The 11,600-nt window shown below is 54.6% G+C and overlaps 1 protein-coding gene across 1 annotated transcript in view; it reads left to right on the top strand.

The window, feature by feature from the left end:
• The window catches only part of LOC119089398 (phytanoyl-CoA dioxygenase, peroxisomal), a 32,479-nt gene that overhangs the window by 6,858 nt on the left and 14,021 nt on the right, over window positions 1-11,600 (top strand). The window contains exons 4-5 of the mRNA XM_037212064.1: window positions 2,028-2,196; window positions 3,330-3,443. Of these exons, the coding sequence (XP_037067959.1) occupies window positions 2,028-2,196; window positions 3,330-3,443 (283 nt within the window). The remainder of the gene's footprint in view (window positions 1-2,027; window positions 2,197-3,329; window positions 3,444-11,600) is intronic.

Below are 11,600 nucleotides of genomic sequence, written 5' to 3' on the forward strand. Positions count from 1 at the left end.
CGGCTCCCGGAGCTCGCTGGCTCCCGGGGCTCTCCGGAACTCTCTGGATCCCGGACCTCCCATGCACACTTCACCTCCGAGCGTGGAGAGCTGGAGAAGGTCAGAGCACACGCGCCACTATTTTTGCTTGTGTGTCATTGGGGAAGGACGCCGCCCGCCGGGGCTGAAGTCTGGAGGGACGCGCCGTCCCACGCTCCGGTCCGAGTGTGGGCGGCGTTCGCCGCCGGGTCCCGGCCGGCGAACCTGACGTCACCGGCGTCACCATTAGGGCGCCCTGATCGGCCGTATCGACACTGGGCATGCGCTGTCCAGCCGGCGCGGATGGATGGGACGCCGCCGACGATCGAGCCAGTGGGACTGGCGGGCGCGGCACGCGGGCTATCCCGGCGAATGCGACACGTGCCCGCCTGAGTACTGGGGGCAAGGGTCGCTCGGCCCCGGCGTCGTCCCAGAGCGCCGCCCAGTGCGGCTGACCCGGATCCGGCGTCAGCTGGGAGCGGAAAGCCACGCCTGCGCAGCATTGGATGGTTGGCGCGAGCCGGGCTTGGCGAGGATAGCATGCACGGAGTGCAGGCTGGTGGGGCCGCGCTTCAGCTGCGCTAACCACGCACGGGCCGAGTTGCCGGTGTCTGCCAAACTTTCAAGTGATCTTGTCATGTGTCCTGGCAAGATCAGATGGATAGGATGAGGTGTGATAACATAGAATAAGATTGATAAGGTAGGGTGTGGAGCATAGATATGTTGCAGCAGATATGCGATGGGTTGCAAGAGATGATAATAACATAGGTAACAACAGATAAGGCAGGCACGCCGTCATTGGGGTTTCGCGACGCACCGAGCTGCTCAGGCTGCATGGTAAGGTGTTTTGTTGTTCATTAGTGTTTTAGGGTACGTCTACTTCGATGGTCACTTTGCGCCCATTTATGGTAAGATTAATAAGCCAGGAAGCTATTTGGGTTACGGTATGGATGCATTAAAAAATATTTTGGTAGCGCCGATAAAAATGAGCTGATGAGGGTTTGTCAGGAGTATTGTCAGCAGAGGCCAGGACTGGGTTGACGCGGCTCGTACCCCACTAGCGTGACTGTCCGGGCAGGTCGAAATGAGCCTGTGCGAACCAGACCGGCTCGAATCTTCAGAAATGTTGCCCCATTCGCCCGGGTGTGCACAGTGTGCATTTTGCGAGTCGTTCGATGTTTTCGTTTTAATCGGCCCGCCAAGCTTTGATTTTAACGTGGATGCTAAGGAAGATGCCACCACTGCGGTGATGTGTCCACGCCGTAGCTTTACAACATACCGAGTCAGTGCCTGTGCTGTATAGGGTACCGCATTGGTGGCACTCTGGATCTGGCTGGGGCGGAAAAGCTTTTTTTCCGACTCGCCACGTTTTGTTGGTTCCATAAAACAAGTTGAACAGCATGTTACATGACAGCATGAACAGCCTGGTGAGCTGAATATTGTTGAAAACAGTGGTAGTTTGTATCATCTTGGTCTGTTTGCTTTTGTGTCCAGGTCAATGTGTGGCTTTCTCCTGGACCTGCCTCCGGAGGCCATTCGCTCTGTGCCCGCGAGAGGCCCCATGACGTTTGGAGTGTGTTCGTCTTTGCTCTTCTCTGGACGTTTGTCACAGACCAGTCGCACAGAGCTGTGCTTTGTGCAGGGCGCCGGTCTAATGCCGTGGCCCTCGTGTTTCGATTTGTCCTGGACGATTCGCGATCGCTAAAATGTGCACGGAATCGCACAGCTGCCAAGTTTGTGAGTGCCGTCTGCCGGTGAACGTCACCAAGGCAGGCATGCGAGCGCGGATCCGCCGACAGTGCAGCCTGCTCAGTCACGGCACCGGGATGGACCGCGGCTCTCCCGCACGCACGCCTGTGTTCGCTGAAGCCCGATCAGTGCCGCCATCTGAAGCCCAATCCGTCACCTCCACCGTCTTCTTCAGCATTACGTTCGGTGCTGGGCGCTCCCTGCGGCCCGTTCCGTCAGTCCGGCCCTGCGGCTCACCGCGTTATGCTGCTGTTGGCCAGGTCGCGGTTCCTGGACGTGGTGGACGGCCGCGTTCCTAAGGGACAGATGACTATGATGAAGGACATCGCGCTGCGGGGTCGGACGGACGTCACGCAGGAGCGAGTCGTCAATAAGATCCAGGACTTCGTATGGGACGATGTCCTCTCCCAGTTCGTCCAGCTGCCGCAGGTGGGTGGCACCCGTGGGTCTGCTCGTCTGATGTCCTCTCCCAGTTCGTCCAGCTGCCGCCGGTGGATGGCACCCGGGGGTCTGCTCGTCTGATGTCCTCTCCCAGTTCGTCCAGCTGCCGCCGGTGGATGGCACCCGGGGGTCTGCTCGTCTGATGTCCTCTCCCAGTTCGTCCAGCTGCCGCCGGTGGGTGGCACCCGGTGGTCTGCTTGTCTGATGTCCTCTGCCAGTTCGTGCAGCTGCCGCAGGTGGGTGGCACCCGGGGGTCTGCTCGTCTGATGTCCTCTCCCAGTTCGTCCAGCTGCCGCCGTTGGGTGGCACCCGGTGGTCTGCTCGTCTGATGTCCCCTCGCAGTTCGTCCAGCTGCCGCCGGTGGGTGGCACCTGGGGTCTGCTCGTCTGATGACTCTCGCGAGCCTGTGTCGGGCAGCTTCTGGTCGGTGTCGGCTTTTCAGGCGTTCGCAGGATGATCCGGTTGGTGCTTAAGGTTGCTAAAATGCATGTCAGTGACTATTCGGTTGTGGTTCTGAGCGTCTGGTGTCTGAACACTAATAAATTACGAGATGAGGTAGCTGCAATCCCCACAGGTGCTGCTTGTTTTGTGTGTGCGTTTGGGGACATGACACGAGTTCATGCTGGCACGGTTGGCTGTCGGGAGTGCGTTGCCCATTGTGATGGCTGCTGTTGCCTTTGAGATTATTTGGCATGCCTATCTTGGTAACTCGGTAAACGAGCATCGAGTTGGCTTGTGTATCTGACGGCGTCTATTGGATGAGGAGTCGCGATACGTTCTAACGGAAAACTGGAGGAAGGCCAAACTATACCTATCTGGCTCACAGTTTAATTATCTGCTGGTACCGGCTTTCCTGACATGTACCAGGCGTGCAGCGCGTCTCGCATGTTGAAGATCTCAGGCGTCACCTGGTACGGAGGCTGCGGCAAATATCCGTATCATACGTTACCTACATTGGAGGCAACAAAAAACCAACATCCAGTGCAACACGGTCCCGTTAACACAACATGGACGCATATCGTGAGATAGCCCGTGAGTGCGCTGACTTTCCGACATACCGTGACATAGCCCGTGAGTGCGCTGGCTTTCCGAGCGCTGATGTCGGCTGGTGTCGCCGCCAGATTCTGGACGTGGTGGAGGCATTCACCGGAGAAAACATCATGGCCATGCACACGATGCTGATCAACAAGCCGCCGGACTCGGGCGCCAAGACTTCGCGACACCCCATGCACCAGGCAAGTGCCCTGCTGCGACACTCCATGGCCAGATGAGAGTCGTCTGTCTCCCTATGCACCCGGTGAGGGAGCCATCGAGATGCCTAGCGCACCAGGCGATGGAGTCGTCTGACGCCCAGTGTACCCGATGAGGAAGTATTCTTACGCCCTCTGCGGCCTGTGGGTCTGTGGGTGGGTCCTTCGGGGTCTGAGACGCCCTGCCGACGCCGCGGTCGGTCGGAGCAGCCCCGGAACATCGACTCTAGGGCGCTGCCGCCGCCGCCGCCGCACTGTCGGGCCCCGGTACCGCGCAGGGTGGAGCCCTCGACAGCCGGACAGGCTGCGGCTGGCCCTCTCCAGCCAGGCGCCTCTCAGTGTATGGCTGGACGGCCGGCCCGCTCCACAGTGAATGCCTGGCCGTCTCACGCTGGCATGGTACGCTGCGTAGGCCGCCAGAAATACCCCCTCCCCACTCCAAGCCGCTTGACCTTCACCTCCACCTTAACCTTCGCCTTCACCTTTCTTTCCCCTTCCCCAGACCTCCCAACACCGTCCTTCTGCAAAATCCTGGGACATTATTGTGGTCTTGCGGGATGTTTGGCGCAGTGGGTGTAGGCATTCGTCGCTCCGACACGTATCCCGGCCAGTCCCGGGCCTGTTCAGTGGCGCCGGCTGCGACGGGACACCAACCAAAGGCGGAGCCAGATGAGCCTCGTGGAGCAGTGACACGAGGTTAGAGGGAACACCGGTGAGCTGGCCCGGTCGTCCCTGCCAGGCAGCGACTCGGGGTCGCACGGCGTCTGCACTGTGGCCGGCTGCGGCCTGGCTGCCGCCCGTGGACGCTGCGCGCGCTAACGACTCGCCGTCGCCGTCGCAATCGCCACGAACGAGCCGGGGGCGTGCCGGCCACCCCAATCAGCGCGCGCGCGCGTGGCAGCCCGCCCCCAGCCGCTTATGTGCGGCCGACGGGGCGAGGGCGGCCGCGGCCCCGCTCGGCCGACGGGGCGGGGGCGGCCGCGGCCCCTGCTCGCCCCAGCGTTGCGTGTAGCCCACCGCTTCGAACTCAGCGACGCGTCACCGCCAATGATAGGCTCGAGCGTCTCGCGCGGAGCATGGGATGCGCCGTGCTGTCTTTGATAGGCGTACGTCGGAGGACGCCAATGCAACAGCGGTATTTTGCGCAGAACTATTCACTGGTCAGCCGAGTGCCAGTGGGTGGAAGGTAAGAGGTGCTCCGCCACCCACTCAGATCAGCGATCATTCGGAATGACCCGGATGGTCTGCAATCACTTAGCGATTAGCAGCACAGGGTCGTTCTGCTGATGGTCAGCAGCAGCTCTGATCGCGACTTTGTGTGCCTGCCGGCAGGCGCCGCCCGGCGCCGGTGCCCGGTACCGGTCCAGCGGGCACGGCGGGGGGAGAGGCGGGTCTCACCGTCGTCTGGTGGCGACAGCGGGCCGCGTGGACGCCGCTGGTCGGCTCTCTGTCTCGCCGACGCTCAGGCCTCGGCCGTGTGGTCTCCAGTTGGTGCATATCTGTCGGTTTGTCTCGCCAGGCCATTTGCTGACGATTCGACAGCGCCTACCTCGTCGGTTTTACGTGCAATCGATCACCCATCCAGCCTCAAATCTGCATTGCCAAGTGTGCAGGCTCAAGTTATCGGGCATCTTTCATCAGTAACTATTAATGTGCCTTTGAAATGTCGGTGGCCGTTCGGATAAGCATCGCCCTGTGTTATTTGTACCCTGGTGTGTTGTCTCGTTCCCACAGTCGTGACCGGCCGTCGCGAACCAAGGAGTTAAGAGATCTGCTTCTCCCAAATACAGTATACCCTAAATATGGCGGGTAGCTGGACACGTAGCACCTCCGTCCGGCGTCCTTTCAGTTCTTTCAGGGATTCAGTCCATAACTTGTCGTTCGAAGTCAGGTGATAGAATGGTAGTCATCCCACTTTTGAACCGAAAATGTCGCTGAAATAACAACCGTTTTAATAAGGCCTTACGTTAAATGCTGATTGGGCGTACCGGAAAGTCTTTTTTGAGCAGGCACGTACAATGCATTTTTCCGATTCATTTGGTATATTTCTTTTGGGCGCAAGTTTGTGTAAAGGATCGAATAATTTTACAAAGGTTCGCCTGGACATGGGCTCTATATGACGTGAGTGTGCAGAAATGTTGAGCACTTGCAATTTAGAGGAGTATTTTGGGGTTTGATGTTATAGCCGAGCATTAAGTGCAAAGCGACGACATTTTAGACGTTAAGGATTTGCTGTAGGTGATAGCTTTCTCTTTGAATAAGAGTTCTGCCGGTCCAGGAAAACATGAAACTAGGAGACTTATGAGGTAGGTCCTTTGGCACCTCCCAAAATAGAATCAGTCGTTCATATGTGTTATCTGATTCAAGCAGATAGGTACAAATGCTACTGGTTACAACGGTCTCACGAGCTCGACCGAGCTGGTGGCAGCGTGAAGTGCCTGCATCATCACTACTCGGGTTCCCGTTTGCCTGAGCTGGCGAAAAAACGATATTGACGCGGCTAGTTAGGATGCTTCTGTATCGCCCGTTCAGATTTGTGCCGACTGGTTGAGTGGGCGGCGCTTGTTGCCATCGTTAGCAGTGCGTCACCGCCGCGTCTGCCAGGCTCACGCTCGACTGATTGTTGCGCCCGGTGCCGGTCGGGCCTGCTCCGCCTGTGAAGGGCGGGGCTACACACGAGAAGTCGGGTCCCGCGGGCCTGCACCGCCTGACAGACGCAGGCACTCGACTGTTGCCCTGCACGGTTCAGCGACTGGACCATTCGCTATCTGCGTCCCGGTGTGGCATCCGCCGTCTCTAACGCAGCGGAGACCCCCGCTCCACGTTCGGACCGGACCGGACCGGACCGGACCGACATCATTCAAAACCATGGCCCCATTGTTGCTGTGCTGTTCCTTCCTTTGCCTGAAGATTTGTTGGAACATGATTTTAAGCTTACGCCAGGGATGAAGGATCGCATTTAGTTGGTGGCGGCTGAGTCACCAGATTGTAGCTCAGCCATCACGTATGAACAGAGAATCCTCGCATCCGTAGGTGCTGCAGTCATGAAGAAATCCAAACCATACATGCAAAAGCAAACAAGTGATGGATGTTCCGCTCTCCCACCGTTTCTGTGTGTTGAACGGTGCACCTAATTCCTGTGCTGTACTGTGCGCCCACGGTTCCTCCGTGCCGTGCCGTGCCGTGCCGTGCCGTGTTGTGTTGTGTTGTGTTGTGTTGTGCTGTGCTGTGCTGTGCTGTGCTGTGCTGTGTTGTGTTGTGTTGTGTTGTGTTGTGCTGTGCTGTGCATCTGCGTTCTCTTCGGTCTGCCATTTGGAGCACGAGACCTATCTGGTGCGTGGGAGCTAGCGGACGTTGGTGCCACCTGTGTCTTTGTGAGCCGCACCAGCTCTGTCGTGCCGCGCCCAGATCGAGGCCCAGTGCGCCCCGCCCAGATCGAGGCCCAGTGCGCCCCGCGGCTGGGCCGGGCTCACACGGCGGTCTGTCGCCGCCTGCTCCGAAGCTCGAACAAGCTCACACGGTGGTCTGTCGCCGCCTGCTCCGAAGCTCGAACAAGCTCACACGGCGGTCTGTCACCGCCTGCTCCGAAGCTCGAACAAGCTCACGCGGCGGTCTGTCGCCGCCTGCTCCGAAGCTCGAACAAGCTCACACGGCGGTCTGTCACCGCCTGCTCGTACGGCCACGTCCGGCCGCTGCCAGCACTAGCGGGCCCAGCTGAGCAGGGCCGGTCAGCTCATGCCCAGCCCCGCCATGTTGGCCGTCTGTTGTGCGCACTGCCGCCGCGGACGCCGTGAGTCGGCGGCGATATGGAGCCGGACGCCGTGAGTCGGCGGCGATATGGAGCCGGACGCCGGTTCTGACGCCGCGCCGCCGCCACTATTGCATCGGATTGCATATTGGCGCGGCCGGGCCGTGGCGTCGCCGGTGTTCTCCGTCCGTCTAACGACAGCGGCGGCGGCCGGCGCGATTTATCGCCCACTTCGGCACGGCGCCGCGCGCGTTAGGGGGCCGCTGTGTGTGATTGACGGCAGCGGTGGCGAGGCCAGGAATGGGGGCAGGTGGAGCAGAGGGCTGCTAGCCGGCCGGCGCTGGCCACGCGCACCACTGCCTTCTGCCGCCTGTAGGGCGTTCGCTTAAAGGGAGCGTTGCACTTTTATATGGGGTTTTAAACTGAAAAGGCCATCTTGAAGACCTGTCGGTGCTGTTTACAATCCTGCCCTTCTAAAGATCCCTCTAGTTTCTGAGCTATACGCCCGCGACAATGGGGAAAGATATATCGGGGAGAGAATTTCAAGCCACCTTGACATTCATGTCGTCATGATAACGTCGCTCAAATTCTGCCATTCCATAAGCCATGTGGCGATTAAAAAAGAACGAGGTGTTCAGAGCTGGCGTTCGTGAGCACGATTTTGAGATATAGCGACCGTCAGTTGTCTCTCAGTGCTGCACGAGGTACGATGACGTTATCAAGCCATGACGCATTGAGGGGCACCTTTATCTTCTTTATCTTCTTTCTTGTTCTTTTTTCTTTCTTTCTTTCTTTCTGTTTTCTTTTTTTCTATATTACTAAGGGAACAGTGTGTTTGTGTCCGCCATTTGATTCGGATCACCTGCAGGCCAAACGGTCTGGAATTGTCCCATGAAATTTTTGCATGACCGAGGCCTGCTGGCAGAGCGGTGCAGTGTAGCGTGAAAATTCTGTATTTCGCAAAAATGAGCACGCGCAGAGAAAAAAAACGCAAAAAATCCTATAGGCTTGACACGGGCAACGTCAATTTCAAGACGACCGGCCGACGGCCCGACACGCTTCGCTTACCGGAGCCATATCTCCATAACCAAGGGTCCCAGTGGCATAAAACTTGCACAGTGCGATAGAGCATTGCATGAGCGATCGCGTTGGTGTCAGTTTTTTGTGACACATGGAACGTGCACACATGTTTAAAAGATGAAGTCGGCCGTTTTTGACGGGTTTTGACGTTTTGTGTTATATCTCGGCACCCAGGGCGTGCAAAGGCAAAAAGGGTGCGGTGCTGCGTGTTGTTTCCCAGCATTCACAGCTGACACGGCTACAATTTCCGCGAGCATAGCGAGTTTTTGCAACGCACTGTTGCGCAGAAAATTGCAATACAATTTGCAAACGGCCGAGTTTTAAAAATCGACGCCGAATGCAAGCCGCTACCGTCAAAACTATGCGTGATTTAGTGTTGAAAACTACACCACCATTTTAGCCGACTTATTCTTTCTCGGTACCATCCTTTTTATCACATTTTGACACATGTCTGTCGCAAATGAGCCTAGACGAAGTGATTGCATGACGGCTTTTTCGCCGCGACGACGGCAGGTTAATGACCCGGCTCTCGGCGTACATCTTGTGCGTTAAAGGTCAAAAGGGCCGTTGGTACAGCTAGCTTTCGACTTTGTTCATTTCGCCGGCCTTGTTATAAAAGGATGAACATTGTGGCGCGCCGTCAGTCTATGGCGGTCCGCCGTTATCCCTGTGTATCGCCAAAGGCTCATTTTGGTTAAGTGCGAAATGCGTTACGCGGAAGATACAAAATAATTTCACCAACCTTTACTCGCGTTGCTGCGTGTCGTCTTCTTTTGCTCAGTTCGCCTTATTGATGTTTTGTGGGGGGCTAAGGCAATGCTTGTTGGATTTAAATGTGTGTTTAAAGCTTTTGTGTATTATGCACGAAAGCTAAGGAAGTGTGTTGTGCACAATGCTGTTTTTGTGTATGGTAGCTATATGCAGCCCTGTTGGTAATGTAAAGGCGCAGGTTTTTCTCTTTTCGTGATTCCAGTGTAAGGTGGCATTGGGCTGCTAGCTGTAACGAGTTCTGTGTGCTTTGCCTGCTGCCTTGCACTATGCTTGTGTGCGATGTGTTTTTATACCTGTGTTTACCTGTTTGTTATACCTGTAGCAATGATATGTATGAACCTGGTGGTACAAAATGTGCCATATTGTAGTTACTATTTTGTAAAGCCGATGCATCTCTTCAATCGATTTTGACACTGCTTAGATAAGTTGCCTCTATTTTTGGAGAGAAGAAAATTGCAAGTATTTTGAGGCATGAAATATTAGCATGACATTATTGACAGCTAGCAAACCTCACAATGCTGTGAATATTTATGGATGGGGTTGCAATCCCGTCTGTTTGCATATGATGGTTGTTGGGGACTGAACGTCATGTCACATCAATTTTTTATCATCACATCATCTTCCTTAGGTATGCAGGTACACATCAGCAACATGTGATAAAGGAGAGGTAATTTAGATGAAAGTGATCAGACATGGATTTTTTGCAGCTGTTCCATTACATGCTTTGAAGTCCAGACTTGATACCTTGCTGTATGAGTCCAATTATATCAAAGATGCCATAAAGACTAGTTCTTCCCTTGAAAGCTGATGACAGCTATAGCACTCAACTTTTTTGCTTAGATGTGCCAGGGGCCTGCAATGAAATTATCAGAGACAGGTGCCTAAGAGGGAGGCATGGAAAGAGAGGCGTTTGCAGTCCTTGCAGTGGGAAGAACTGTCAGAAGACTGCGTTTCTGTGCACAGATGTTGGACAAGCATTTGTGCAACAAGCCACCAGTAGTGAGAACTGTGCATACTGTCTAGAAAAGGCATGCTGTGACTAAGTCTTTTACCTATGATCCATTGTTGTTGATGTTTGGGCATTGTGTGGCTGCTCTTGGTATTGATGAAATCATGCTAGAGTGTTTTACTCATGCATAAATGAAGATGACCTGCGCACTAGGCGTTCTCTAGCTGTTACGAAAAGTCCGCTTTTCTCTATTGCCAGCAAGTTGAAACTTTTTTAATTGAAAAACGCAACAAATTCAAAATCAGTTTCCCTAATCTGCCCATGGCTATTGAATGCCTTTCACAGGTCAGAGAAGGTTGTGACAAACGACAGATTTTGATCTCTTGGGGGATTAAGATGACCTGATGCAAGATTGAAAGTGATTATATTGGATTTCTGTGGGATAAGCAATCCGGGAACATGTATGACATGACCAACTTATCGTATGTTATGTTGGCCTCGTATGGCCTCATCTTGGAATCCCACCTACATTTTGACTATGTACTGACTAAAAAAGTTGTAGCTGACGCTTAAGCTGCATAACGTGAGCAAAATGGATGTGAAAGTATTTTGAGTCATAGGTCGCATGAATAAATCAAATTATCGCGCTAACGTATGGAATGATTTTGACCTGACCCTACTGTGGCATCAACATGTTCGTAACACGACATTCTCACTTAACCAAACGGCATACACCTTTTGAAGAAATAAAGCGCTTCAATTGACCCAGCCCCAGCAAACAGCAATGTAGCCTGGGTCTGCAGGCCTTTGACCTGACCTTGACCTTTCGTGCAATTATGATTATTAGCTGTTGTTTCATTAAAATGCGCCCATTTATTCTTTCCGTTTTCCAAATTAGGCACTGAATTCTCGAAAAAGCTTTGTGAGAGTTTTGTCTCCTGGCTTTTCAGCTCAGGGCGCTCGACTGGCACGTCAGCCAATAAATGATCAATAAGCTTTGGAGCCGACACTATGCTCTGTTCAGAGAAAAAATTGTTTTGTTATGATCCAACCAAAGATATTGGAGGACTTCCAGCCTTAGAACCGTTCCAAAAAGCCAAGCAAACCGCGGTAGGCATGTATCCGCCGCTGAACATTACGTGCCGAGCGCGCTTGGGACGGCAGTGGAAGCAGCAGAATTTGGCCGGGCGGTTATACGTTTTGTTCTAGGGCCTTGAGTCTATGCGGCCGTAGGCCGGGGCGTGGACCCTCCGTAAACAATCTCGACTTGCCCAGGGTGTTCAACAGCACGCTGTGTGTGATGGTCGCCTTGACCGCAGACGTCCTGGAGCTTGGGTGCTGGATGATATGTAGCTTTCGACTTCGTTCATTTCGCCGGGGCTCCCTATTAGGCGACGAGCTTCCTGGCATGCCAGAACATCCTAGACCATTTCAATAGGCTAAATGTTTGTGACTGGGATGCTGCGATGGGGTGATGGATACGCTGACGGCCCTGAAAGCACGCCTCCCGGACTGTTCAGGATTCAGCGTTGAAAGCTACATCAGTGTGTTGGTCGATGTATTCAAAACCTCTGTCTGCCTGTCTGTCTGCCTG

This window comes from Pollicipes pollicipes, unplaced genomic scaffold, assembly GCF_011947565.3.
Source record: "Pollicipes pollicipes isolate AB1234 unplaced genomic scaffold, Ppol_2.1 Scaffold_3087;HRSCAF=3621_pilon_pilon_pilon, whole genome shotgun sequence".
NCBI lineage: Eukaryota > Metazoa > Arthropoda > Thecostraca > Pollicipedomorpha > Pollicipedidae > Pollicipes > Pollicipes pollicipes.